Source organism: Camelina sativa, chromosome 2 (assembly GCF_030686135.1).
Source record: "Camelina sativa cultivar CO46 ecotype springtype chromosome 2, ASM3068613v1".
In the NCBI taxonomy this organism is placed as follows: Eukaryota; Viridiplantae; Streptophyta; class Magnoliopsida; order Brassicales; family Brassicaceae; genus Camelina; species Camelina sativa.
The window spans coordinates 11,616,836-11,644,628 of NC_141881.1; the positions used below are offsets into that span (position 1 = coordinate 11,616,836).

Consider the following 27,793-nt stretch of genomic DNA (forward strand, 5'->3'; position numbering starts at 1 on the left):
GTCTCGGCGCCGCCGGGGAAAGGAACCTCGGTGGTTGTGCCAGAGAGAAGAAGCGGCTAGGACAAACTCAATCTTGTAATTGTTTTATGTTTCTTGGATTAGATGTTATGATCCTAAAATTTGTGAATTTCTTAGGGATCAAGATGACTTTCTATATCTCTTGAATCAGCTTTCTAAATTATATTTATTATAAGAATTCTTTACTATATAATTCTCATTATAATGAATTTCATTGCAAAATTCTTTTACAGTTGTACAATTTTCTGATACAATTGTCATGCCAATTTCTTTAAAAAACCAGAAAATTCGAGAGATAGCCCAATCGTTGATTGGATTAAAACCCAATGCAATAGCTGGAGTAGTTTCCAGTTTGATTTGAATAATTCGAGAGATAGCCCAATCGTTGATTGGATTAAAACCCAATGCAATAGCTGGAGTAGTTTCCAGTTTGATTTGAATCGGAACGAGGAAAAATGATCCCTATCTTCCGAATATGTTGTCAAATGTGGTGAGTTTGCTTAGGTTGTACACCAGAATTTCACCGTTGTCGTTTAAAAGAATATGCCTTAACTAATTAATGTTTCTTTCTTTATCTACAAAATCTACAAAATCCCATTAAAAGTAAATTTGTTTTTTTAATTAATTTCCAAAATTAAAAAGATAAATTATTATCAAAATACCTAAAATACAAATTTATCCGTTTGAAAATAAACGGCGATGATCATCCGCCATGAACGGTCAGTCAGTATTGGATTCGCATTTTCTGACTTGTGGCTAACATCTCAATAGAGTCCACCTATTTTAATCTACTTGATCTAACATATCTTTTTAATTCGTTTGATTCGCATCATTCAATTCGTGGTGACCACGCAAGTAGAATTTACCCATTCTACTCTACTTATTCTTAACATATGTCCTTAGTCCATTTGATTTGCATTGTTTAACCCGTGGCAAACACCGAATAAAATCTACCAATTTTACTCTACTTAATCTAAACATATGTCTTTTTTTAATCCATTTAATCCGCACAATCCAAGTAGTGACAGATGTAACTTTAATCACACGTACAATTCTCTTCATTTAACATCTATTGCGCTAATTTGAATGTTACTTATTCTGCATATTTTACTATATATTTGATCTAAACACTTCTTTTCAATCCGTTTGATTTTCATATTCCAACTCGTGGCAAACATGCAAATAAAATCTTTTCATTCTACACTCTATTTAATCTAATCATATGTCTCTAATCTTGTTTAATCCGTATCGTTCAACATGTGGCAAATTCCGAACATAATCTATACTTAATCTAAACATATGTCTTTCTTTAATCCATTTAATCTGCACAATTCTAGCAGTGACAAATGTAACTTTAACCGAACATACTTTTCATTTAACATTTATTTAGCCTATTTGAACGTTACTTTTTTGTATATTTTACTATATATTTGATCAAACACTTTTTTCAATCCGTTTGATTCGCATATTCCAACTCGTGGCAAACATGCAAATAAATCTTTCATTTACACTCTATTTAATCTAATCATATGTCTCTAATCTGTTTAATCCACATCGTTCAACCTGTGACAAACATCGAACATAATCTATACTTAATCTAAACATATGTCTTTCTTTAATCCATTTAATCTACACAATTCTAGCAGTGACAAATGTAACTTTAACAGAACATACTTTTCATTTAACATTTATTTGGCTTATTTGTATGTTATATTTTTGTATATTTTACTATATATTTGATCTAAACACTTTTTTCAATCCGTTTGATTCGCATATTCCAACTCGTGGCAAACATGCAAATAAAATCTTTTCATTCTACACTCTATTTAATCTAATCATATGTCTCTAATCTGTTTAATCCGCATCGTTCAACCTGTGGCAAACATCAAACATAATCTATACTTAATCTAAACACATGTCTTTCTTTAATCCATTTAATCTGCAGAATTCTAGCAGTGACAAATGTAACTTTAACTGAACATACTTTTCATTTAACATTTATTTGGCTTATTTGAACGTTATATTTTTGTATATTTTACTATATATTTGATCTAAACACTTTTTTCAATCCGTTTGATTCGTATATTCCAACTCGTGGCAAACATGCAAATAAAATCTTTTCATTCCACACTCTATTTAATCTAATCATATGTCTCTAATCTATTTAATCCGCATCGTTCAACCTGTGGCAAACATCGAACATAATCTATACTTAATCTAAACATATGTCTTTCTTTAATCCATTTAATCTTCACAATTCTAGCAGTGACAAATGTAACTTTAACCGAACATACTTTTCATTTAACATTTATTTGGCTTATTTGAACGTTACTTTTTTGTATATTTTACTATATTTGATCTAAACACTTTTTTTCAATCCGTTTGATTCGCATCTTCCAACTCTTGGCAAACATGAAAATAAAATCTTTTCATTATACACTCTATTTAATCTAATCATATGTCTCTAATCTGTTTAGTCCGCATCGTTCAACCTGTGGCAAACATCGAACATAATCTATACTTAATCTAAACATATGTCTTTCTTTAATCCATTTAATCTGCACAATTCTAGTAGTGACAAATGTAACTTTAACCGAACATACTTTTCATTTAACATTTATTTGGCTTATTTGAACCTTACTTTTTTGTATATTTTACTATATTTGATCTAAACACTTTTTTCACCGTTTGATTCGAATCTTCCAACTCGTGGCAAACATGCAAATAAAATCTTTACATTCTACACTCTATTTAATCTAATCATATGTCTCTAATCTATTTAATCCGCATCGTTCAACCTGTGGCAAACATCGAACATAATTTATACTTAATCTAAACATATGTCTTTCTTTAATCCATTTAATCTGCACAATTCTAGCAGTGACAAATGTAACTTAAACTGAACATACTTTTCATTTAACATTGATTTGGCTTATTTGAACATTACTTTTTTGTATATTTTACTATATTTGATCTAAACACTTTTTTTTCAATCCGTTTGATTCGGATCTTCCAACTCGTGGCAAACATGCAAATAAAATCTTTTCATTCTACACTCTATTTTATCTAATCACATGTCTCTAATCTGTTTAATCCGCATCGTTCAACCTGTGGCAAACATCGAACATAATCTATACTTAATCTAAACATATGTCTTTCTTTAATCCATTTAATCTGCACAATTCTAGCAGTGACAAATGTAACTTTAACCGAACATACTCTTCATTTAACATTTATTCCGTATATTTGAACGTTACTTTTTTGTATACTAGGTAATTAGTCCACGCAATGCGTGGTTGTATGCATAATAGTTTTGATTATATTTCTTAAATTTTCTGAAACTAAAATATTGTTTTACTAATGTATAATCTCAAAAAAAAAATATACTAATGTATGAATCTCAAAAAAAATTATAGCAATTTCTCAAAATAACACTCTTGTCAACATTTTTTTGGTATGATTATTTCTTATACAAAATTTAAAATATATAATATTTTCTATAAATCAAAAATTTAACCAATACTACAAAAAGTTAGTACAAATTGATTAGATATATTAATATAAATAATAATATAGAAATTTAAACATTTTCCTGTTTTTGTTTTTTTGGCAAACAAACATTTCCTAATATGAGAGAATCTATCATGTTTAACCTCTATAAAACATTGATTTAAAGATTTTTTCTTAATGACATTGTATTCTTAATGTTTTATAGAGGTTAGGGAAACATTTAAAAATCAATGACACTCATATGTTTACAATGTCATTAAGAAAAAATCTTTAAATCAATGTTTTATAGAGGTTAAACATTGATTTAAAGATTTTTTCTTAATGACATTGTAAACATATGACTGTAGTATAGTAAAATTGAATCAAATAAAATTATCAAAAAAATTTAGTAACTACGCATAAAATTATTATATATAGAATATTCCTCATTTCAAAGTTTAAAACAATTAAATAATTTAAAAAATATTAAAATTTTACCAAAAACATTTTTTCTTGAAAGATAAATATATTAGTTGGAGGAATGAATGTAAAATTATTGGGTAGGAGTTACATTTGAGTTAAATGTAGAGTTAAATGGAGTTAAATGCCTTTAAAAGTGGGTTAATTATAAACAAATATTTTAATTTATTTTTAACTTAAAAGAAAAGGAATACCAAGTGGCTCAATCAAAATTGAAACTTACACTTTTTGATTGTTTTATTGATACACTCACACATAATATTCCAAATTGAAAATATTACTTTTGAAGTGACAAACTATATTAGTTTTTTTTTAAAAAATTATATGAACTTCAGTCTAAAGATATTTTAAAACCCCAAGAATAACTTCAATCCTTTTTTTTTTCTTAACTCATCAATTTATTTTATAGTGCTAGATTTTATATTAATGGTTTTATCTTTAAAGGATTTAGTTAAATGTTATTTTAATAATTATATTATTTTTTATATTTCACTTCCAGTTATTTTACTATATTTGATTTAAACATTTTTTTTCAATCCGTTTGATTCGCATCTTCCAACTCATGGCGAACATCCAAATAAAATCTCTTCATTCTATACTCTATTCAATCTAATCATACTTCTTTAATCCGTTTGATCCGCACCATCCATCCAGTGTCCAATAATCAAATTGATTTGTAAAAAGATGGGTAAAGAGGAAAGGAATAAATACCATACTTCTCTGAGTCTACCATAGTTAAATGCGTAAAGAATATCTAGCTGTGCATTGCGATTGACACGTATCCAATTAGATATCTCCACGTATTTACTTCCTCAAAGTGGATAAGAACCCTTCGTTTCTATATTTTTCATCACATCAACCGCTCTATTTTTGTGATCCTTTTGCAAAAATAATTTGGGGGTTTTCATTAGGGTTTCTAATTATTCTTAAAATTTGAATCCGATCATCATGGATGATGATGGGTTACTCGATTGGGAGCTTCTTCATGGCTCTGATACAGAATCAACTGATTCGATCATATCGGAGAAGAGTTCAAGTGTAATCGATGTCGGTATGATTCTTCTCTCTGATCATTTCTCTGCTGATAACCTCGTAACTGAATCGGGTGATTCTTCCCGGGTTGATCACGGGTCGGAGCCTCCGAATCGGGTTGATTTGGGTTTGGATCAGTTCAGTGTTAATCAATTGGGTGATGATTGTGTTAGAAATGAATTAGGGGTTTATGATGTTTTGGGCGATGGTGAGGTTAGGTTGAGTGGTTTTGATGAAGCTGCAAATGAGAAGGATCTCGAGAGCGAGGCTGCTGCTGAATTAACTGGTGGAACTGTATCTCACTATGAAGTTTCTGATGAAAGGCACGTTGAGAGCCAATCTGGTGTTGAGGAGCCTATTGAGGATTCGAGCAAGTCTTGGTCTGATGCAGGGGGAAATGAATTGGTTTCTGGAGATTCTGGGGTTGTGAATGGTGAAGATGATGAGATTGTTTCTGATAGTGTGGTTGCTTCTACTGAAGCGAGTGAAGGAAATGGAGGGAGTATTGTAGAAGTTGGGGGTGTGAGATCTGGCGATGAGGGTAAAAGTAGAGAGATTGTGTGGTGGAAGATGCCATTCGTGCTTCTTAAGTACTCTGTGTTTAAGATTGGTCCGGTTTGGTCTGTCTCTATGGCTGCAGCTGTGATGGGTTTGGTTCTCTTGGGACGCAGATTGTATAATATGAAAAAGAAAGCTCAAAGGTTCCACCTTAAAGTTACGATTGACGACAAGGTACACTATTTTAACTTTCAGCCTTGTGTTTACCATTTTGCTTTAAGTTGGTCTGCTATTGTAGAATGATTCGTTTTAGGAGGAGGCTTTCCTCTATTAGGTTGCGTTGATGCAATTGGTTTGAGTTGAGCAGTAGAATTTCAGGTTTAGTTCTTTAGTGCAATGATTGTCCTGTCCTGGTTTAAATTAAGGTTTCATTTTGTAGTTAATATATGTTCTTGTGATTTGTCTGGATCAAGAACAAAAGGTGCTTAGGGTATCACCCGTAGAAAGTGCTGAGATTTTGATATTTTCCCTTAGCTCACAGCTCTTTTGCATGTTATTCGTTTGGTGGTGTTGTCTTCTATCATTATCACGTCTTGGGTTGTTTGTGATCTGTGCAGAAGGCGTCGCGGGTGATGAGTCAGGCAGCCCGACTCAATGAAGTGTTCACAGAGGTAAGAAGGGTCCCTGTGATCCGCCCTGTTCTACCATCTCCTGGCGCATGGCCGGTTATGAGCCTTAGATGAGAGAAGCCGATGTCTACAATACGTATACACAGTGGAGAAACAGTCGTACAATGTCTGTCTCATCATGTTATGTATCAAAAGAATACAAAACCATGTGTTTATGTCGTACCTATCCATTAGTAGTTTACCATCTTACGAAGTCGCTTTTGCTGAGTCTTGTCCCTGCCATGGGAGACACGCTAAGTGATTACTGTAGCAATTTATGTATTATGTCAAGAGACTAAAAATCCCAGTTGGTAAGCGTTTTTATTTGTTTGATCTTAAACACATCAAAAGGTATAACAAATCCACAGAGATAGAATTGAACAACTCTCTTATTAATAGGAGGACAACCCTCGCATATCAGGATAACATAGTCCGAAGTCGATAAAACCACAAAGAGGTACTGCCTATGAAATCCTACTTTTCGCATATAAACTCTTGTACTTGTTGATACTACAAACCTTAAGCAGAAGCTGTCTCCACAACATCAACGACAGAAGGGGTTGTAACTTGTATATGAGAGAGTAAAAAACTAAAAAAGAAATTTCCAAAACCAAAAGCCTCGGAAAGCAAGAAAAACAAAACATGATGAACTTTGTAGTTTTTGGTATTGTTTTTTTTCAAAAAACAAACGGGCTAGCCCATTAAAAGGCCCAACCCAAACTTAAGAAACACATTGTCGAGCCTACAAAGTTAATCTCAGTTGTTCGTGTCACCGCTCAGAGAGAGTCACAGCTTATTGCCGGAGGAGATAAAAAAAAAAGTTCTCTCTTTCTCTTTTCCCCCAAACCCTAAAAAGTACGCAGCTTTCACCAGATTCATCGTTTCAAGAGATGGCGGAGGAAGAGGTTGTCACTATCCCTGCGACACCGTTCGATCTCAAACGCAAGCTCGACGAGGTTGAGCCTGAGCAACATGCCGGCTTCGATAATGGCTCTAACGGAGATATTTTAGATGAGAGCAAACCAGCTTCTGATTCTTCTCAGGCTAAGCGAGCCAAGCTCCAAGATGATGAAACTCAAGATGGTTTAGGTATTTTTTCTGATTCTTTCGCTTCTTTTGTAAACTGGGGGGGTTACAGTTTTGGCTATGTTAGTCTCACTTTTTTTTTCTTATGGGCATTTTGTGATGTATAGATAATGGGAAAACACAAGAAAATGGTTCTTCAGTGGAGGTTAAAGATGAAGAAGAGGTTCAAGAACCTAAGGAAGAGGAAACTGAGGAACCAAGTGTACACAAGGATGAGAATCAAGATTCTTTACCTCCTGTTGAGGAAGTTCAAGATCCCGTTAATGCTGAAGAGTCTGAAAAAAATAAGACTTGTGGTGTAGATCAGCCAGCAGTTGAAAGTACTATAGAAGAATGTAATGGTGGTGAATCTCAGAAAGAGGTTGATGAAAGTAGTAAGGAATTGAATGAGAAGAAGATTGGTGAAGAAGAAATTAAGGAATTGGATGGTGATAATTCTCAGAAGGAGGTTGATGTTACTCAATCCACGACTCGTAGAATTGATGTCCCAAGTTCAAAGGTGATATCATTTATTTTGTCTCTGTTCTGACTAGTCTGTTGAGTATACTATGTCTTACTGTAAATTTGTCAATGCTTTGCAGGTAGGTATACTGATTGGTAAAGGCGGGGAGACTATACGGCATCTTCAATTTAACTCGGGTGCTAAAATCCAAATTTTGAGGGATTCAGAAGCTGATCCCAACTCTGCGCTAAGACCAGTTGAGATCATTGGAACTGTTGTATGCATTGAAAATGCTGAGAAGCTTATCAGTGCAGTCATAGCAGAGGTTAACAGTTGTTTTTTTTTTCTCCCATCAGTTTTGGCTTCTTCACTACACATCTTAAGATAATATTTTCTTCTGCTACTACCTTAGGCCGAAGCAGGAGGTTCACCTGCCCTAGTTGCGAGGCGTCATCCTGCCACTCATGCGATTGGGATTCCAGAACAGATAGAGATTAAAGTTCCGAATGATAAGGTACTCCCTCTTTTATTTTTTTCTAGCATCAATTTAGTCATCCCTAATCCGGCTTCAACTGACAGGTTGGTCTTATTATTGGCCGAGGCGGGGAGACAATCAAAAACATGCAGACAAGGTCCGGAGCACGCATTCAGGTCGGTTACTTTTATATGATGTTAGGACACGTTTTTTACCATGACTCAATCTATGTGAAAACTGATTAAAAATTTGCTGTGTAGTTAATACCTCAACATGCAGAAGGTGATGGTGAGAAGGAGAGGACTGTCCGTATCTCTGGAGATAAGAGGCAGATTGACATAGCAACCGACATGATAAAAGAAGTTATGTATCAGGTTTGTTTCTGATACTATTTGCTCTGAACGATGCATGTGTTTTCATTCATTCTTGAGTTTGGTTTGTTGTATCGTGTGCCTGAAAAATCGTTCATTTCCTGAATGCTACTATGTTTCTTTCGTTTCGTCTTTGGTGCATGGTTTATGTGGTTGGGATGTTATATTATGATATGGTGGTACCTGTTACTGTCTTTAATTTTACTATGCAAACACTTTGTTTGAGCTGATAGATATGTGCGCTTGCTTAAAGTGTTTCCATCATCTGGTTTAGTATATTATTTTCATGTTGTGCTGTTTAAGATGGGGATTTCTTCTCAGATTTATGTTGCTTTCCTGGGAATAATGCTACGCTATGAAATCAATGTTACATTCCATCTTTTAGTAAGTATGGAAAACGTATGCAGTAGTCTATTAAGTGCTCTTAACAATACCATCTCCTAGGGTCATTAGATAGCTGCATCTTCTTTGAACACACCCCTTAAAAAACAGTTGATCTGCTGCCAAAAAGGTTAGCTTGCAAAAACAAACATGTGCGAGTGTACCATAATGCTCACTTAAACCTGTTAAGAACATCATATGTTCTATCCTCGATATCGGTTGCCATGATTTTTTTAATATTAAAGGTGCCGTTCTCGAATTGGTGTTGGCTTTAAAAATGCAGATTTCGCTAGTACCGTTCACTTTGGGGTCAGCATTGCCTCGCTGGTGTTCAGTAGACTGATGTCTGCAGAAGAAGGTATCAGACATTGTTATTCAGGCTTGCAGGTTTGAGACTTAACAACTCCAGGACCAATACTGATAACTTTAAATCTAGGGAAAATGTCCATAATTAATGTCTTTGAAGAAAGCTTTATCTGGAATATTGTGGGCCAATGCACACCTAGTGTTTTACCATTGAGATTGGGAGATTTCTGTAACTCCATTTGCAACCTAATGTAAATAAATTGCATAAGATATGCCTGAACTTGCATGGAATGGCTTAGGGGAGAGTGTAATGAGGAGTTGCTTTAATATGACATCAAGATCTAATTTTATTTGTGTCAAGTACTGCAGTTCCAATTATTCGATGGTGCCAAACTTAGGCAAAAAATTTCTGTTCACTTGAAATATTTATTAGTTTGACATGTTATCTGTAGGATTATAGCTGTCACTGCATCTGTGGCATGCTTCTGATTTTCATTTGGCCGGACTGCCATAATAAAATCCTTCTTGTTCTTGCTGTCTTGCTATGTTCTTTGATCACTTTTGTGTAATATCTACAATTTCATCTGCTTTGTCCTAGTGGAATCATGTTTTTATAATAGCATCACCTGCTGTTTGATATGTTATTCCATCTTTATGGTCTCTGATGGGAGGTTTTATTGTTGTTCTGTTTGTAGGATGCAAGGCCATCACCCTATACTGGTGGTTATAATCAGCCTCCCTACCGACCCCGAGGGCCTGGTGGTCCACCTCAATGGGGTTCTCGAGGTCCTTATGCTCCCCACTCAATGCCCTATGATTACCACAACCGTGGACCGTATTCATCTCAAGGTTCACATTACAATTCTCCCGGTTACGGTGGTTATCCTCCACAGCATATGCCCCCTAGAGGTGGATATAATGCTGGCTGGGACCAAAGACCTCCACCTTCTGGTCCTTACGATTATTATGGTAGACAAGGAGCTCAAACCTCTGGTCCAGTTCCACCTCCTGGCCATGCACCTTCTCCTGCCTTGGGTGGTCCCCCTCCTTCCCAAGTAAGTTATGGTTACGGTCAGAGTCACGGGCAAGAGTATGGACATACTGCTCCTTACTCCCAGACCGGTCATCAGCAGACTTATGGGCAGATGTATGAACAGCCCAAGTATGACAATAATCCTCCGATGCAGCCTCCTTATGGAGCTTCATACCCACCAGTGGGTGGTGCTCAGCCAGGCTATTCACAAATGCAGCAACCTGGTGGTAGGCCTTATGGGATGCAACAAGGTCCAGTCCAGCAAGGATATGGGCCTCCACGGCCTGCAGCGGCAACTCCTTCCGGTGATGTTCCTTACCAGGGTGCAACTCCAGCAGCAGCAGCACCATATGGCAGTACCACTACCAACATGGCTCCACAACAACAATATGGTTACACGTCAAGTGGTGGGCCAGTGCAACAGCAAGCATACCTTTCCTATAGCTCGGCTCCATCTGACGGTTACAACAATGGTACACAAACACCTGCAACTGGTCCAGCTTACCAGCAACAAAGTGTTCAGCCAACTTCTTCCACTCATGACCAGCCTGGTGCACAGCAGGCTGCAGCAGCTGGATATGGTGGGCAAGTAGCTCCAACCAGTGGATACAGTTCATATCCATCCTCACAGCCTGCTTATGGTACTGCTCAGACCCAAAACAGTGGAAACTATGGTTACAACACAAGCTCTCAAGATCCTAACTACGGATATGGTGCAGCACCAGGAAGCCAAACAGCTTATTCACAAGCAGCAACTACTCAAGCAGGATATGAGCAACAGCCTGCAACTCAACCTGCAGGGTATGTGACTGCTCCAGGGAGCACACAAGTGAATCAGTACGATGCAAACCAGGTTTACGCAGCTCCACGTTAAGAGAATCATCCAATGTTGCAAAGTTGCTAGACCTGCTGCACTCACGCAGCTGGAGTCTAAGACAGTTTCTTATGAAAAGGTGGATCTGATTCGTCTCTTGACTCCTTCACCTTCAATGCTTTATTGTAATCTCTCTATTAACCTTTAGATGTTGAACTGTTGTTGAACTGTTGCTGATAGTTTAAGCTCTTATATTTATTTTCGTTGGTCATGCTTCAAAAGTAGATTTTATATTTCTCGAAACCAGTGACAATATCGTGACTGTTCCCAAAACCAGGAACAGTGTTTTAGATTTTGATCCTCATTTAACGAGACAAGATAAATAAACATGTGATGCAAAAATGTTGCATCCGGGACATAGAAATAAGTTCGAGGTCTTAGGCTATAAGCGGAGTGTATTGAGGACGGCCTCATACGTGTCTTGGAGGAGGCTTCTAGTTCTATGTTCATTGCTCGTCGGTACTATCTTCACAAAACGAGCCACATCTTGGAACCCTTTGTGTTGCCTTAACAACAAATCACTTTCTTCTTCTTTTCCTTCCACTAACTTTTGCTTCTCTTCTTCAAACGATCCAGTTCGTGTCAATGCCCATTGTATAGCCCATATAGCAAGAGGTCTCATGTAACACAGAGACCTGTATTCATCATTCATGTTCCACGCTTCTGGTGTCTGAAACGAGCAACTGCACCAACACACGCAAATCCACCACAGAAGAAGAAAGATTTTGTAACTAACTTTTGTTTTGTCTAGCGAAACAGAAAGTGAGCTTATTTATTATGTATATACCTGAGACCACGATCAGACCAAACAGCCTCGTAGATTCCACTTGCTGTCTGAAACCCTTTGTCTCTTTCTCCTTCTTGAATCATACAAGCTGCAACAGAGTAAGTAGTCCCAGCCCAAACCTCCTTTGAAACCAACGAGTTCGTATCCACTTGTCCATCCGGAGACATCCCGTTCACTACTCCACGCGTCCCTCCTCTCACTTTCATCACATTGAACTCATAGATCGTCTCGAGTGCTTTCTTTACCCATTCCTCTTTCGTTATCGGCTTCAATCCACATGCTCTCGCGTACCTACAAAAACACAAAAGACCGCTACTTCAATAGCGTTGCGAAAAGAACTGAGTATGTAAACGGAGTAGTTGAGTCTTACTCTTACCATTGTCCAGCCAACTGATCAGCAAGAATTGAGGAGCTAGACCCCTTACCACTATCGTCGTAATTGAAGTACGAACCGTTCCATAGCTTCTCGTAAATGCTTTTCGCCTTTTCATACTTTGCATTGAAGTAAATGGCAACAGCGTTTTCCCCAACAATACTAGCAAACGCAGACGCAGCTTGAAGAGCAGCAACCCAGAGACCGCCACAATAAGCACTAACCCCTGTAACACTCCAAGCATCGTATGTCTGATCCGGGAACCCTTCGTTTTCAATCATCCCGTCCTCGTCCTTATCAAACTGGTCTAAGTAAGCAACTGCTGTGTAAACAGACGGCCAAACCGCTTTCGCAAAACCCTGATCGCCGGTGGCAACCACGTCTCTGTAGACTTGAAGAACAAACTTGGCGTTCAAGTCTTTCCAACGATCCGTGTTGAAGAAGTTATATTCGTTTAGTTCGAGCCACGGATCGTTTAGACCTATATCATGAGGAACAGATCCAAGAAGTTTTCTTGGAACCCACTCGCCAGAGCTCATGATCTGTTTCTTGGTGGGATCTTGAAACAAAACTGTTGCTGCAAAGTCTCTTTGGATGCTGAGTGCGAGCTTAGGGAAGAGACTAAGAAGTGCAAATGAAGAGTAGAAGTGAACGTCGTAAGTGTTGTACATTAGATACTCAATTCCTTCGAGGTAAATGAACTGCCCAATGTTCTCTTCCGCGTTCGAGTATTGAGGAGAATGAATCTGCTCACAGACCGCATTTATTTTCTTGAAGAGGTCTATAACAATGTTGTTCTGTTCTGTATTTAAACTCTTGCTTCTTTCATTGTTTTCCTTGGGAGGCAAGCCATCTATGGATAGTGAAAAAACAAAATAGTCAAAGAAAAATTCTACAGTTGTTTGTTTATACATTATAACTAAATTACCTGTCCAGATAGTTCCTCCGGAGTTGAAATAGTAAAGTTCGTTGAATAGAGTAACTCGGTACCTGAAATATTCATTGGTTAGCGATTGCGGAGTAAAAGAGAAGCTTCAAGGTAAAAATAGAGTTTACCAGTCAGGAAGTGTAGTGTCTGAAAGAATAGGGCTTTGCCAAGCTTCAATCTGAGACTCCCAATCAACATAATCTTGTGTTTCAAGAAGAAAGAAAACATCATATGAGACTTTTGTTGCAAAGAAGAAACCGAAAACATCATATGAGACTTTTGTTGCAAATTCCTGTACGTACTTAGAAGAGCGTCTCGAGCCATTTCCACTGCTGCGTCGCCTAAGTTGCCATAGAATTCTGTGTATCGTCTGTAAAGTATAAGGATTCACATTAGGTGAGTACTAAAATAGAAGTATATATATTCATGCAAGATTTTTGAATGAATAGGTTGTACCTGTGGTAAGTCTTTTCATTGAACCGCACCTCAGGACAGTCCCATGAGAGTGAAAACGTGACAGTACGGTCACAACCTGGAGGAACATTCACTTTAGCAGCTACGGCTGCTCCAATGGATGTTCCAGGTCTCGAAGGTGAGCCTGGCTCGTTATTTAACCCGTCGAACGATTTGTTCTGAAAGAGAGTTCAAAAACATTCAGACCTTTCTTTGAATAGATTTGGAAGAACATTGCAAGAAATGAGAACAAAAAGATTACACCTTTTTAATCTCATCCCACATCTCTTTTGCTGTGATTCCTTTAGGAGAATGACCAGAAACTAAGAAGCATGGACACTCCGAGACATGAACATCCTCTGTTTCTTGCGCTGCAATGGCGTAAGTAACTGGCGGGTGTTCATTGGCCGTCCTGCAAGTTATCAGTGAGTCTTTTAACAATTTAATTCCATCACATTTGTAATATATCGACACTAAATCATCCGGAAACCGGCAATAAACCCCGGTTCAAATGGCGAAAACAGAGGAATTTTCAGTAACTTAAGGGTTAAGTAAAAGAAGTTTACTTGTGATGTAAAGCTATTGCATGAACTCCATCTCTTTCCCTGATGTATCACACCATCAAAATCAGTTTCTTGTGTTAGAACAAAACGACAGAAGCTGTGACAATAGACGTTAAGATGTAGGTAGATACTTACATTGTTGTTGAGTTGTAGTGTTCTCCAGTTAACCCAGAATCTCCTCCCACTGAGTTCTAAGTAAAGCACACAAACAAAAATGGTCTTGAAAATTCAAATACATGAAACAGATAGATATTATTTTTGTTTGCGATTAGAGTACCTCCCAAGTAAAGACCAAAGTAACCGTTGCTTCTTCTTTCCCAAGGTTACTCACCTGCCAAAAAGGTACAATTGTTATGATCTCTTGAGATAAAAAGTCATAAAAAAGAACTTCTTATTGGGATATTCTTACCGTAAACTCGAAAACCGATACTGGAAGACTGCTTTCTTTGTAATTTTGAGGTATAAAGGGAGAAACTTGACGAGAAACTATGCTTAGTTCAGGGTCAGGCTCTGTTCTCCAAAGTCAAAAGACATTTTACTATAACCTTTAGCAATCATGAATCTGAGTACATTTTGCTCTATAACGAACCATGGTTAGATTCATTTTAATACCGTTGTAAACGGTCCAAGACCTCGGATACAAAGCATGATACATAGATTTGTCCCCTTTCATGTTCCAGTCCCATGATTCTATTCCTAAATCCTCTGTTTTACCACTGCATAAATAACATTAAGTTATATAACCGGAACAATAAGCAACAAAGTTTGCCTTTGAAATGATCCATGAAAAAACCAAGTAAGTGTCTCACTTTACAGATTCTGGCTTTGTTGGGCATAGAACAGTTGAATAATTCATCCCACCGGGTCTCGAAACAAAAACCTAATCAATTACCATAACGTCGTAATCAAAAAGCATGCATCTTTGTGAATGTAAGTGTCAGAACGAGAGATATATACTTACAGAGAACTGGTTTGTGAGGATTGGAGTTTCTTCACAAACTTTAGGAAAGAGCTTAAACTGCTGAAATTCACCTTTGTAACTCCTTCCAATGCTTCCTCCACTTAAAAAAAACGCGCGATTTTGTGTATTAACAACAATTCCAATAGAAAGATCAACCTGTTGCTTATATTAAACTTAAATCTTACCCAATTCCACCTAATGGGACGCCATGGTTGCCTGTTACATGACGCTTTTTGAACATATCGTACATCGAAACCTAATCAAGAAATTGAAGTTTCAGAATCTGGTGTTAAAGAACAAATGTTTTTTTGTTTGTGAATACATTATAAAACAACTTACTTTTCCTTTAACAGCTTGTTCTTTAGTGTAACGCCACAATCTGTAGCCTATTGGAAACTTCAGAAATGCCACACAAAGAGACAAAGAGAGAAACAAGTTTTAATATCTACAATCATCTGAATAAACTTTAGTCATATTGATTCAGCTTATAACTATAAAAAGAAATGTACCAGATGAAGAAGATCTCTTATACTCATCTTGAACTCAGAAGGGTTCTTTACGTTGCTGTTCAACTTCCTTTGCCACGTTACTTTAGGAAGTCTCTCATTTCCAATCTAAAAAAATTGTAAATCAAAATTTGCTTAACATGTATGACTAAATCAATAAGCTAGGTAACAAAAGTTTTAGTCTTTAATTAGTACCAAATGTTTCATGTTCTTATAACTAACTATTAAGAATTCAAAAAAAGATGTTTTGATAAGTTTTTTTTTTTTTTTTGGTGGCGAAGATAACAGAAGCAAAAGAAATGAGGCGCTTAGATGCCAGCCGCCACGAGGCGGTGGTGGTGACGAGTTGTTGGCACTTCGTGGATAGCTGTCACTTTCCCTAAACGAGTTGTTGAACCCTCTAAGAGAAAAATATAATTTCACAAAGAGTGTCATTCTCGAAAAAATTTCTTGTTTCACAACACGAATGTCATTTTACATATTCAATGAGTGTTTTAATGCTAAAATTTCTTTTTTATCCTTAAATCTAAAGCTATTTTCATTGAATTTTGATCATTAATCACTTAATAAATAGGGGCAAATAAGTATAATTCAAACTTTTCTTAATTTGTGTGAAATGTGTCAAAATGACACTCTTTGTAAAACAGAGAGAGTAAAAAATGATTTGGCAGTAAAAAAAAAAGAGAGAATTAATCCAATTTTTTAATGATTAGCCAGACTAACTTCTTTTTATTTTTATTGTTAGGTTAACTCACTTTTTGTGTAATAATTTTCATAATACCAAAAATCCTTTGCCTTTTTTTTTTTCAAATGACAAATATATATGGTTCATAAAATTATTAAAATTAAATTTCAATATTTAAATATTTATAAAAATATATTAATTGTTTAAAACCTAATATAATAGAATTAATATTGAATCGACTTTTTTCATTGTCTACAATATAAGATCTCTTACGTCTTTTTCTTTTTGATTAGTTTTAGTTGTTCAAGTTTATTGAATTTCTGGACTGAATTATATTTTTGAAGTCTATCGAAAATATGAAGACTTAACAAAAATCTAAATTTACTCCGCATATTAGCTATAAGTTTACTTAATATATTTTTGAAGTCTACTGAAAATGCGAAGGCTTAATTAAAGTCTAGATTACTCTGCAGACTATCTATAAGTCTGCTTAATATAATTTTAAAGTTTACAGAAAATACGAAGATTTAACCAAAAGTCTATAGAACTTCGCAGATTAGCTATAAGTCTGCTTAATATATTATTGACGTCTACCAAAAATATGAAAACTTAACAAAAGTCTAGATTTACTCCGCAGATTAGCTATAAGTCTACTTAATATATTTTTGAAGTCTACCGAAAATACGAAGACTTAACAAAAGTCTAGATTTACTTCGCAGATTAGCTATAAGTCTACTTAATATATTTTTGAAGTCTACCAAAAATACGAATACTTAACAAAAGTCTAGATTTACTCCGCAGATTAGCTATAAGTTTACTTAATATATTTTTGAAGTCTACTAAAAATGCGAAGACTTAACTAAAGTCTAGATTACTCCATAGACTAGCTATAAGTCTGCTTAATATATTTTTGAAGTCTACCAAAAATGTGAAGATTTTATCAAAATATATGAATCTCCGCAGACTAACTATAAATCTGCTTAATATATTTTTTAAGTTTACCAAAAATCTGAAGACTTTACTAAAGTCTATGATTCTTTGCAAAGTAATTATAAGTCTGACTAATATATTTTTGAAGTCTACCAAAAATGCGAAGACTTAACCAAAGTTTATAGAACTATGCAGACCTATAAATCTGTTAATTTATATTTTTGAAGTCTACAAAAAATTACTAAAGATTTTTGAAGATTTTTCTTTTAAAAAATATTTCCTTTTTCATTTGAATCCCTTATTAAATGATTTTCTTTATTAATTTTCGTTTTTCCATTATTTCCTTTTTAAAATTTTGTTTTAAAATAATTTTCTGAATATTTAGTATTATATGTGTGATTTTTACAATATTTATGTAGTTAAGAAGAAAAATGAGTAATATATGCAAGGGTAATATAGTAAAAATATGCTAACAAATATTTTAAAATCTTGATAGATTATTTTAGTTGTTTCTAATAAATTGTGGGTTATTGTAGCAATGACGGTGCAAAATTTGACGAGACAATAATTTTATTTGACTGTGCAAAATAAGAAATGATTTTAAAAGATGGTGGTACAATAATTTAAAAAAAAATTAGAAATATCAAACAAAATTTTAAAATTAGGGAAAAAGTGGTATAGTCCCATACATTTTTAAGAAATGTTATAGTATACTATTTCCGCCTATTTACAGTCTCAAAATGATTAATTGCGGTACCAAGTGGAGTCTAAAATTTTGTACTATCAGTTATTCTATTTTGTATCATCAACTTTTTACCACCTTATTTTACGACAATGTATATAAGTTTATAAATATGTATATATCTATATCTCATTAATTTTACTAATATAAGTTTATAAATATGTTTTAAAAACGTTACTATTGAAAATTCACTTGGTGGATGTATATTATTAGTATCATTAGTTTAATATATATATATTCCCAAGATTACCTTCCATTTTATTCGAGATAGAGACAATACTATTATTCGGGGTAGAGTAGAAGACAGCTGATACTACTATATACAGTATGTTTTTCATCTTTTGCTTTAATATTCTGTGATAAAGCATTTTTAATCTTATTCGATTATTATGTTTAGTATTGGAATTGATTCTAATGGTAGTAAACTTCATATAAACCAACAAGACAAGAGGTTAAAAAACTACAAGAAAGAAAACTTCAAATATAACGTGCAATATATAGTAAAATTGTAATCGACAGATGTTGACAAAGGAAAAAAATAAAAATAGATGACAGTGACATGTATCTAAAGAGTAAAAAGATCGCAAGAGAGTTCACATTCTTCATTACTATTTAGGAAACGAGTGGTCCAAAACTACTAATATTAGACACGTAATTTGATTGTGACTTTGACGTTGCAAACTGACTGATTTTTTTCTTTTTTTCTTCGTCTTTTAGTAAAAAGAATAAGAAAAAAAAAAGATTGACAATTTATAGATCTTTTATCGTACTTGAAGTATGATTGAAAACCAACCATACGTACTTGATTATGGATAAGTGATCAAAACCAAAGTTTTTCATGTTCAGAACAGATATGTAACATGAGAGAAAATATTAAATTACCATTTGAGTTTGGAGTTCGCTTTCCGAGTGACCGTTCTTCATCTTTAATTAGTTACCTATATAAGGATTAAAGGATTCACTGGTTATGCAAAGAGTTTATATAACACATGGAACAGCAAACAACAACAAAAAATACATAAACTTGCAAAAGCTTGAAAAGTAGCATGAAGGGTTTAAAATTTGAAACTTTTGGATGTGAGATTGAGATCAACTATCAATGCATGGTTTTGGAAGAACGAAGTTGATATCAGTTTTTGAGTGGAAAACAAAACTAGGAAACGCTTGAAACTGATGATTGACATAAAATATATGCATGACCACGATCACAATAGTATTTAAAATTAAAAAGTAATTTTTTTTTACCAAAGGAGTCTGAGTTGATCAGTCTGAGAGAGAGAAGGGGTTTATATAATGAAGATAAGCATGCTTTGAAGCAAGATATGGAATTTTTCTTTGATGGAAAGATAGGGTACGGTAGGCCCTCGGTTGGTGATGTTTGGCAAATTGTAAAATCCAAAACATATACGATATACCAGTACTGATGAGTGATGATATTAATTATCTTCCTAATAAGAAACTATATTTTAAAAGATGAGAATCGTCAGCACCTTTTCTTTGACTGCTCGTACTCTACTCTGGTGAAGTGTGGAAGTACTTTGTTGACAAAGCACAAGTTATCTCGCCGCCTGATTTTGAACTTAGGTCAAGATGGTTGAAGCATCCTTCTAGGGACAAAAAAAAAAAAAAAAAACATAAACGTGAAATTTGTTCTTTTTTATCACTTTGTAATATACGATGCTCTATCATTCACATCAATCAAAAAAAAAAAAAGAAGAAGATTGGATGCTCAATTATTCACATTCACATTAAATAAAAAAAGATGCAAGAGCATTTCACATAAAATTGTGAGATTTCCAATCTCCAAATTAAAAAAATCATATTAGTATAATCATACCTTTTAAAATTTGTTAAATTTTATCATCAAAGGTTTGTTATTGTATTCTAATTTATAAAAATTTGTGAAGAGTTCAACCCCTATTCAGATATTCATGACCAAGAAGTACTGTATTCTCTTTAGGATAGGTCCTGAAAGGAGAAGGAAGGCTGGAATGTCGCCAGGCGTCTATTATTGAATTCACCCGACACCCGATAGTACCAATTTTGGTAACGTCCATCCAGTGCCAAAGTCACTGAATGGGTAAGTCACCAATCCCTAAAACGAACTATGTAATGTACTTTAATCTGCCGGGTTACGGGGGGCTTTTTACCAGAGGTTTAGATTGTATCAATCTACCTTTGTGTGATTCCTGTTGAATCATATACTGCGGGGTGCAGGGCGGACGATTTCAAAGCGGACTCCCCCTCCCCATTCATTAGATAGAGAAGATCGCCAAGATTTCGCGATCCGCTGCCGAACTTATTCCATTTCAATATTATGCCTTGAAGAGGACTCGAACCTCCACGGAAGTATATGATTTCTTCTTTCTATTCCAGCTCGATGAAATGATAAAGGAATACCCAGAAACTGATTTCAACAATTTCGTCTAAGAATCCACAAAGAAACGATCCAATTCATCAAGATACACAATGAGTATCATATCCATACAATCTTGCACTTCTCGACAAATCTAATATCTTTCGTTATTCTAAGTGGTTATTCCTTTTGGGGTAAGGAAAAGCTTTTTATTCTGAATTCTTGGGTTCAAGAATTTCTATATAATTTAAGTGATACAATTAAAGCTTTTTCGATTCTTTTATTAACTGATTTATGTATTGGATTCCATTCGCCTCACGGTTGGGAACTAATGATTGGTTATATTTACAAAGATTTTGGGTTTGCTCATTATGAGCAAATTTTATCTGGTCTAGTTTCTACCTTTCCAGTCATTCTTGATACAATTTTTAAATATTGGATTTTTCGTTATTTAAATCGTGTATCTCCGTCACTTGTAGTGATTTATCATGCAATAAACGACTAAAAAAAGATTCACCGATCCAATTTTAATCTTTCGTACCTTATACATCATAACCAAATCAAAGTCGTATTTACTTTACTCTTTTTACCCATGAGGGATTCCTTGTATATTTCAACAAAAAAAATTTGATTTTTTTTCAGTAAATGTAAATAGCAGAATTGTGGCTAGGGAAGTATCTTATCGACCTAGCTAACTTTATTGTAGAAATTTTCGGAATAAATGATTGGACTATGCAAACTAGAAATACCTTTTCTTGGATAAGTGAAGAGTTCAACAAAATCATTAAGTGAGAGTTATTGGTTTAAGATTTTTGAATAGAGTTTAAAAAAAAAAAATTAAATGTTATGTAGATTCTGTTGTTATTAAATTTAAATGTTATGTAAATTTAAATTTAAACTAGATAATAATCCGCGCTGGTAGCACGGGGAATTTTTTTTTATTTTGTTATTTGTTAATATCAGTGTTCAAGAAAGCGCTAGGCGGTATCTGGGCGGTGATCCAGCGCCTAGCGCCTAAAACGCTTAGTCGGGGCCTAGACGGTTTTTAGGCGGTTTAAGCGTTTACAACATAAAACATTAAATATATAAAATTATACAAATATATATGTTATAAAAATAAAAAAATATAAATTATAAACAAAAGTAAAAAAATACATGTATTTAAATTATATTAACAACATATAAATGTTTATAATTATATATATAGATATAAAACATAATAATTTAATATATGTAATTTAAAAATCAAAAATAAATATTAAAATACAATTTATGTAATTTTAAGCGGTTTAGGCGGTCATCTAGACGTCTGCTGAGCGCCTAGTGCCTAGACGGCGCCTAGGCGGCCGCCTAGACCGCTTTCTTGAACACTGGTTAATATTATGTTTATGTTGTATCACTCATTTACATGTTATATAATATAGTACTATATGGTAAATTTGATTCATATTAAACTACAAATAGGTAGGCCTAGAAACTACTATCGATACCCGTATTGGACCCGTTTTTTGGTTTGAATCCGTCCCGAAAAAAAGTATCCGCAGCTTTAGGGTCGAGTGAAGGGTATAATAATTATATTATCCATGAATAATGATCGAGTATCGGATATTAATTTAATTTTTGATCGTCTTGTTACCCGTCTCATTACCCGTTTTATTACCCGAATCATAAATACACGTTAATATTTTGTAGAATAATGTTACCAGCGTGAGGAAATATTTATGTAAATTTGGATTTGTTTGTTACAAAATAATAGTAGAAAATTTATTAATTCTATACATTTTATAAAATCATATATTTAATTTACTTAAGGTCGTACTCTGATTTTGGCCCGTAGTTGGTACTACTATTTTGGTTTGGTGCAATATCAAATTTGTTAATTATACATTCGATAAAACCAAAAAAATCCAACAAAACATGTATTGACCCGTGATTTGGTATTACAAATTGATGTGATCGTCTTTAGAGATCTTAATATACCAAATTTATAAATTGAAGTTATTGGTATAACATGTTGTATATTAATTTTATAGGTGAAAATTACAATTAAGTTATGTATATTATCAATACTATACACTTAGTATTGTTTATATAGTGAATATTGTGTATAAAAAATTAAGTTTTAGCCAATTAAATAGTTTGTTATTATTTCCTAAGATTTATGAAACAATAAATAGAGTTTTATTATTTTGTAAACAAATCTAAACTTTTATTTTGTTAAAATATAATAGCATTTTCGTAATATGTCACATCAGAACTGGTTAAATTTTTAACAACATAGCTTAAATAAGTATATAGATATATTTTAAAAATATAAACAATGTTGTATCCTAATTTTAATATATATTTGTTATTATTAAATGATTTAGATATGTAAATATTTAATCTTAGTTTTATAAATAAATTTAAGTTTAATAATTTTCTAAATAGTTTGTTATTGTTTCCTAAGATTTCTGAAACAATAAATAGAATATATTTAATTATTTTATTACATAATTTCGAAATAATTTTATTATTATTTTATTAAATAATTTCAAAATTATTTTATTAATGATTTCTTGTAATCTAATAAATTAATAATTATTATTTTTTGGATAATCATTTTCAGGTTACAACAAATTAATATTAAGATTCTGTTATTATATTTTGTATTAAAATATAGTGGCATTTTGTGTAATATTTTACATGGAGTAGGGTTATTTGTTTAAAGGGTTGCTTAAATAAGTATATAGATTTAAGTTTAGTGTTATTAGTTTGTGATTTGTAAAAAGTCATTTAAAATTTTAATAAATTTGAGTTATTGGATTCAAAATTTTATAAAATCAATAAAAATTTTGTGTTATTCAATTAAAATAAAAGAATATAGGATTGTTAATGAATCTAGCAATCCTTATAAATATTTCACTTGTTATTGGATTAGATTTTTGAATAGTTATTTGTTAGATTGAATTCATTAAGCCTAAAAATGGCCCAAAAATATATAAGCCCAGTCCAATTTGCCTTCGTCGAGGTGTCACCTTCCTATTGAAACGACGGAAAAACAAACGCGAAAAATGGAGAAAAGCGAGAGTTGTAAACAAAGAAGAAGAAGAGTGGAAGAAGAAGAAGTGTTAAAGATCTGTGAGGTTACGTACTATACTCCCATTTGATCTGTTCTGAATTCAACAAATGGATTCTTCTTCAAATTTAAATCCGCTTCGTGAAGATACCTCAGAGGAGGATCATGTAGTAGAACCAATAGATGAAGCTCCGGCGTCTGTCTTCGCCGCTCGTCCTCTTCGTCCTCCTTCCACGTCAGTCAAATTCAATTCTGATTTCGTTTCTCCAATTCTCATCTCTATCGTCAACTGTACAAATCTTACATCGTGGATTGATAAATTGAAATTGTTTTTTTTTTTTTTTTGTGGGATTCAGGAGTTCGTCGGAGAAGTATTCGCCTGTAGAGTGGACAAGCTATTTTGATAAAGAAGATGATGTATCAATCACTGGATCTGACGATGTAACGCTTTAATGAATTGCTCTCTCAAGTTTCTCCAGAACGTTTTAGTTTTGTTCTCTCTTTGGCTCTCTAATGGAGTGTGTATCGTTTTAGGTGTTTCACGTATATATGGCTGGAACTGAAGGACCTGTTGTATTTTGTCTTCATGGTGGTGGATACTCTGGGTGAGTGTTTTTTTTGATTCTTGGCTCTTCAGGTTAACTTCACTGATGAGAGAACTCGCTGAATATGTGTATGTATGGAACTTACTACTTAGACAGGCATGAAGAATATAATAGTTTCATCTGTTCTTCTTGCTAGGCTTTCGTTTTCTATAGTGGCAAGTAAAATCAAGGAGAAAGCAAGAGTGGTTGCCATGGACTTGAGAGGACATGGTAAATCGGTTTCAGAGAATGAATTGGATTTATCGCTCGAGGTATAACGTTTTTACTAGTCTGGATTTCCTCGTTTGATTTTATACATTAGCTGGTTGGTGTTTGAAAATTGAGACTGATGTAGTAAGATGGGAAATGCAGACAATGAGCAATGATGTTTTGGCTGTGATTAAGGAATTGTATGGAGACTCTCCTCCAGCTATTGTGCTAGTTGGTCACAGGTTTTTTTCTTTTTCTTTTTTGATCTGTTTCATAAAGTGTAAACGGAGTGTGCCTGGGAATATATCTTACACCTGTAACATATCTGATAAAGTTTAAGATTTTAGTTGTTTACGATCAACTTGGTACAATGTTTCGTATACTGAACCTATGATTATGACTTGAATTTTTTAAGGAATAAATGTGGGCTCCCTTTGGTACATGATTGTAGTGATAGACGCATGCATAAATCTGTAGGAGAAAAGTAGTGTAATACAGTTTTCATGAATTGGTTTCATGTTATTAACATACAGCATGGGAGGTTCGGTCGCTGTGCAAGTTGCTGCAAACAAAACATTGCGTAGTTTGGCTGGGCTTGTCGTTGTGGATGTTGTTGAGGTTTGCTTTTTTTATGGAAAAGTCTCAGATGTTTTTCATTTGGTCTGCACTCTTGTAGATTAACTGATCAAAGCGCTTTCATTGCAGGGTACTGCTATTGCCTCATTGATTCACATGCAGAAAATTCTTTCAAACAGAATGCAGCATTTTCCTAGCATCCAAAAAGCAGTAAGCAACTTTTAAACACTTGGTTGAATGAATACACAAACAAGACATCTAGCAATTTTATGTGTCGTATTATGGCATTAATATATAGTGTTTTACTTCTGGTCTTTCGGCTGTGTGATATTTTCTTTTGTTGAATCATTGGTAATGAAAATTTTGGCCTTTCAGCTTCCAAGGCTCCCCTCATTGCCTTGAGATCTTTAGATTTAGCTAAAGCTGCAAACAACTATTGATTATTTTATAGTAAAGTTTTGTTGGGTTTGCCATCTCTAAAGTAATGTATAATTTATGCAGATTGAATACAGCGTTAGAGGAGGGTCCTTAAGAAACATTGATTCTGCTCGTGTCTCCATCCCAACAACCCTCAAATATGATGATTCAAAGCAGTGGTGCGTATCTCTGTTACTGATAGTAACCATTTTGAGGTATTCACATGTTTGCTTCCTAATGACTGGAAATGAACTTTTTTTGTCCAGCTACGTATACCGGACGCGCCTAGAGGAAACAGAGCAATATTGGAAAGGCTGGTATGACCCTCACTACCCCTTGTTTTCGTTCAGTAAATCACTGAGCACAACACAGAGAATCTTGGCCATATTTGGTCACCCTGAGATCTTATAAGTAATCTATCATCCATATGTAAACAAATGCTAAGGCTATTAGGTTGTTGGTACGGTCGAATAACAAGAGTTATTAGTGTCAACAGCTAGTCTTGTGAATTCGAGTGTAAACATATACCTCTCTTTGACAGTTTATGATTCGATGTTAGTTGCCTTGCAGGTATGATGGTCTCTCGGAGAAGTTCTTGTCATCTCCTGTTCCAAAACTCTTGCTATTAGCTGGAACTGATAGGTTGGACAGGTAAATCTGTTTTTGTCCCTCTGGAACTCTGGCTAAGGTCTCAACTTGTGTTGGATCGAAATATTTAGCCTGTCGTAATAATGGTGTCGTTAAATTGGATTAGGACCCTCACAATTGGTCAAATGCAAGGAAAGTTCCAGATGATCGTGGTCAAACACACTGGACATGCCATACAGGTAAAAATGCGATTGCCTAATGATTCTTACATTTGAGTCTTTTTGTGCAATGATGATCTACGTGGATGCAGGAAGATGTACCGGAGGAGTTTGCAAATCTAGTTCTGAATTTCGTATCACGTAACAGAATTGGGCCTAATGGTGTTGAGGTTTGTGTCAGTGTTGTGTATCAATATCAATTTGTTTTAGTCTTCAAAGTCTGATTATATATTCCGTTTACTTAACAGATACCAGGAATGTGGAAACCTTCACAACAGCCTAAGACTTGAATCAGCCGTCACCACCACCAGACAATGCCAAAGCCGTCGTGTGTTTTTCACTTGTTACGCTGTGTCAGCTTATGAATAACAAAAACAATCTCTAGCTCGTGTTATTGGATTGGACAATACAAGAAAATCAAAGTAAAAAGATCACCTTCGATATTTTTTCAATAATTCAGTTTTATGCCCGTACGTTTTTAGATTTTGATCAAATCCTGAAATGATTCAGTCGAACCACTGAAATTAAATTAATAGGTCAGTTTCTGTTTTTTTTTTTTACTTTTTTATTCATCTTTCTTCTGAGTTCGATCGATGATTGTTCTCGAACGTGGAGGCTTTTTCTTTTTCAATTTTGCATGATATACATATATATATCTCCTGATCTAAGTCCGCCGTTTGATTTCATAGAAACCGGATCGGTCTCATCATGAATACCAAAGAGGTTAGATGTAGAGATGCACTTAGCTCCCTTCCAGATAAGATCCTGGACCAAATCTTGTCCTTGCTTCCCATCAAACGAGCTGCTTCCACATCAATTCTCTCCAAAAGATGGAGGGATCTATTCACACTCATGATTTCATCTCAAGACCATCTCAAGTTCGATGACTCAGATGTCTTTTATCCCAACGAGGGTAGTAATATTAACAGGGACGATGCTCAGGACAACTTCAGGGCTTTCGTTGATTCAACGCTGTCTCTGCAACAAGACGGCGGTGATTGCAACAACAACTCCTCCTTAAAGAAGTTTTCATTGAAATGTCGGGATGATTTTGACCACTTGATGTCTCATGATGCATGATGAATGCCTTGGAACGAGGCGTCTCAGATCTTGATCTGTGCATTATGATGATGCCTTTGCCTTTGTTCAACGATACTTCAAACGACTTAGGACTTTTCTTCCTTGCAGTGTCTTCACAAGCAACACATTGGTCAAGCTTACATTAGGAACAAGGATTTGTATCGGACATTGGCCTAGAGGAGAATTTGGCCTTCCTGTGCTAAATAGTCTCTTCCTTTATACAGTTTGGTTTGCATACATCGATTTTTCTGATTTCACAATTCGTTCTTTCCCTGTGCTCAAGGAATTATACATACAACACAGTTACATTGATCATCCAAACGTTAAGAGAATCACGATTCACATTGATTATCATTCCCGTCCTCCTACTCCCCCAAACCGTCCCCACGGCCAGACTAACCGCGGACCGGCGCACGAGGGCGTCAAAGTGAGGTCGACAGCCCGTGATCCGGTCGAGGTTCCACCAACGAATTAGGTTCCCCGTCCAGTCCACCAGCCACCATCTACCCGCTACGCATATACCTCCGGCTTTTCAACCTTTAGCGCATGCGCGGCGTTGTGCTGACCCGGACTAGGCCATTTAATTTTCCACTTGTCCAATTATATATAGAAAATATCACGATTT

General features: G+C 34.7%; 4 protein-coding genes and 1 pseudogene across 10 annotated transcripts; 4 read left to right on the top strand and 1 right to left on the bottom strand.

The window, feature by feature from the left end:
* The first annotated feature begins 4,502 nt into the window (after window positions 1-4,502).
* LOC104721326 (uncharacterized) lies at window positions 4,503-6,509 on the top strand. Its single transcript, XM_010439281.3, has 2 exons — window positions 4,503-5,751; window positions 6,135-6,509. The coding sequence occupies exons 1-2, from the start codon at window positions 4,936-4,938 to the stop codon at window positions 6,258-6,260; spliced, it is 942 nt and encodes a 313-aa protein (XP_010437583.1). The 5' UTR covers window positions 4,503-4,935; the 3' UTR covers window positions 6,261-6,509.
* A 75-nt stretch (window positions 6,510-6,584) lies between these two features.
* Window positions 6,585-11,374, top strand: LOC104721359 (uncharacterized). 2 transcript variants are annotated; one of them, XM_087481963.1, is made up of 8 exons: window positions 6,585-7,274; window positions 7,379-7,770; window positions 7,853-8,038; window positions 8,126-8,227; window positions 8,293-8,364; window positions 8,449-8,562; window positions 9,224-9,327; window positions 9,942-11,374. In XM_087481963.1, the coding sequence occupies exons 7-8, from the start codon at window positions 9,283-9,285 to the stop codon at window positions 11,151-11,153; spliced, it is 1,257 nt and encodes a 418-aa protein (XP_087338089.1). In that variant the 5' UTR covers window positions 6,585-7,274; window positions 7,379-7,770; window positions 7,853-8,038; window positions 8,126-8,227; window positions 8,293-8,364; window positions 8,449-8,562; window positions 9,224-9,282; the 3' UTR covers window positions 11,154-11,374. The 2 variants fall into 2 exon arrangements, with proteins under 2 accessions (XP_087338089.1, XP_087338084.1); XM_087481958.1 differs by lacking the exon at window positions 9,224-9,327 and having other exon boundaries at window positions 6,943-7,274.
* LOC104721334 (uncharacterized) lies at window positions 11,365-19,826 on the bottom strand. 4 transcript variants are annotated; one of them, XM_087481952.1, is made up of 20 exons: window positions 19,572-19,826; window positions 18,964-19,019; window positions 15,728-15,832; window positions 15,558-15,614; window positions 15,404-15,474; window positions 15,219-15,318; window positions 15,067-15,137; window positions 14,870-14,973; window positions 14,667-14,767; window positions 14,535-14,588; window positions 14,393-14,448; window positions 14,261-14,299; window positions 13,959-14,106; window positions 13,698-13,873; window positions 13,544-13,611; window positions 13,370-13,442; window positions 13,242-13,303; window positions 12,317-13,166; window positions 11,941-12,231; window positions 11,365-11,836 (listed from the first exon to the last, which is right to left on the bottom strand). In XM_087481952.1, exons 2-20 carry the CDS (start codon window positions 19,003-19,005, stop codon window positions 11,536-11,538), a joined length of 2,769 nt encoding a protein of 922 aa, XP_087338078.1. In that variant the 5' UTR covers window positions 19,006-19,019; window positions 19,572-19,826; the 3' UTR covers window positions 11,365-11,535. The 4 variants fall into 4 exon arrangements, with proteins under 4 accessions (XP_087338078.1, XP_010437602.2, XP_010437610.2 ...); XM_010439300.3 differs by having other exon boundaries at window positions 19,327-19,634; XM_010439308.3 differs by lacking the exon at window positions 19,572-19,826 and adding an exon at window positions 19,151-19,342.
* A 186-nt stretch (window positions 19,827-20,012) lies between these two features.
* On the top strand, window positions 20,013-20,997 carry LOC147948461 (potassium/proton antiporter CemA pseudogene; annotated as a pseudogene). Its single transcript, XR_015566790.1, has 2 exons — window positions 20,013-20,084; window positions 20,410-20,997. The product of XR_015566790.1 is annotated as a potassium/proton antiporter CemA pseudogene (transcript).
* A 2,366-nt stretch (window positions 20,998-23,363) lies between these two features.
* On the top strand, window positions 23,364-26,561 carry LOC104721375 (uncharacterized). Of its 2 annotated transcripts, none has more exons than XR_002034792.2 (13): window positions 23,364-23,730; window positions 23,852-23,936; window positions 24,030-24,100; window positions 24,237-24,351; window positions 24,452-24,531; window positions 24,823-24,907; window positions 24,995-25,075; window positions 25,367-25,461; window positions 25,549-25,599; window positions 25,842-25,933; window positions 26,037-26,109; window positions 26,181-26,258; window positions 26,337-26,561. XR_002034792.2 is itself a non-coding variant. In XM_010439345.3 (13 exons), exons 1-13 carry the CDS (start codon window positions 23,606-23,608, stop codon window positions 26,376-26,378), a joined length of 1,062 nt encoding a protein of 353 aa, XP_010437647.1. In that variant the 5' UTR covers window positions 23,364-23,605; the 3' UTR covers window positions 26,379-26,561. The 2 variants fall into 2 exon arrangements, 1 of the variants encoding a protein (XP_010437647.1); XM_010439345.3 differs by having other exon boundaries at window positions 25,853-25,933.
* The last annotated feature ends 1,232 nt before the right edge of the window (window positions 26,562-27,793 follow it).

Bases quoted from the DNA above. Each gene is read 5' to 3' on its own strand.
- LOC104721326 (XM_010439281.3), top strand. From the start codon at position 4,936: ATGGATGATGATGGGTTACTCGATTGGGAGCTTCTTCATGGCTCTGAT. The intron at 5,752-6,134 runs GTACACTATTTT...TGATCTGTGCAG, and splicing joins AAGTTACGATTGACGACAAG to AAGGCGTCGCGGGTGATGAG.
- LOC104721359 (XM_087481958.1), top strand. From the start codon at position 7,076: ATGGCGGAGGAAGAGGTTGTCACTATCCCTGCGACACCGTTCGATCTC. The intron at 7,275-7,378 runs GTATTTTTTCTG...TGTGATGTATAG, and splicing joins TGAAACTCAAGATGGTTTAG to ATAATGGGAAAACACAAGAA. The intron at 8,563-9,941 runs GTTTGTTTCTGA...TTCTGTTTGTAG, and splicing joins TAAAAGAAGTTATGTATCAG to GATGCAAGGCCATCACCCTA.
- LOC104721334 (XM_010439317.3), bottom strand. From the start codon at position 16,159: ATGACACTCTTTGTGAAATTATATTTTTCTCTTAGAGGGTTCAACAAC. The intron at 14,589-14,666 runs GTAAGAATATCC...CCTTTTTGGCAG, and splicing joins TATCGGTTTTCGAGTTTACG to GTGAGTAACCTTGGGAAAGA. The intron at 13,304-13,369 runs GTAAACTCTATT...TGAATATTTCAG, and splicing joins GACACTACACTTCCTGACTG to GTACCGAGTTACTCTATTCA.
- LOC104721375 (XM_010439345.3), top strand. From the start codon at position 23,606: ATGGATTCTTCTTCAAATTTAAATCCGCTTCGTGAAGATACCTCAGAG. The intron at 26,110-26,180 runs GTAAAAATGCGA...ACGTGGATGCAG, and splicing joins ACACTGGACATGCCATACAG to GAAGATGTACCGGAGGAGTT. The intron at 26,259-26,336 runs GTTTGTGTCAGT...TTTACTTAACAG, and splicing joins TTGGGCCTAATGGTGTTGAG to ATACCAGGAATGTGGAAACC.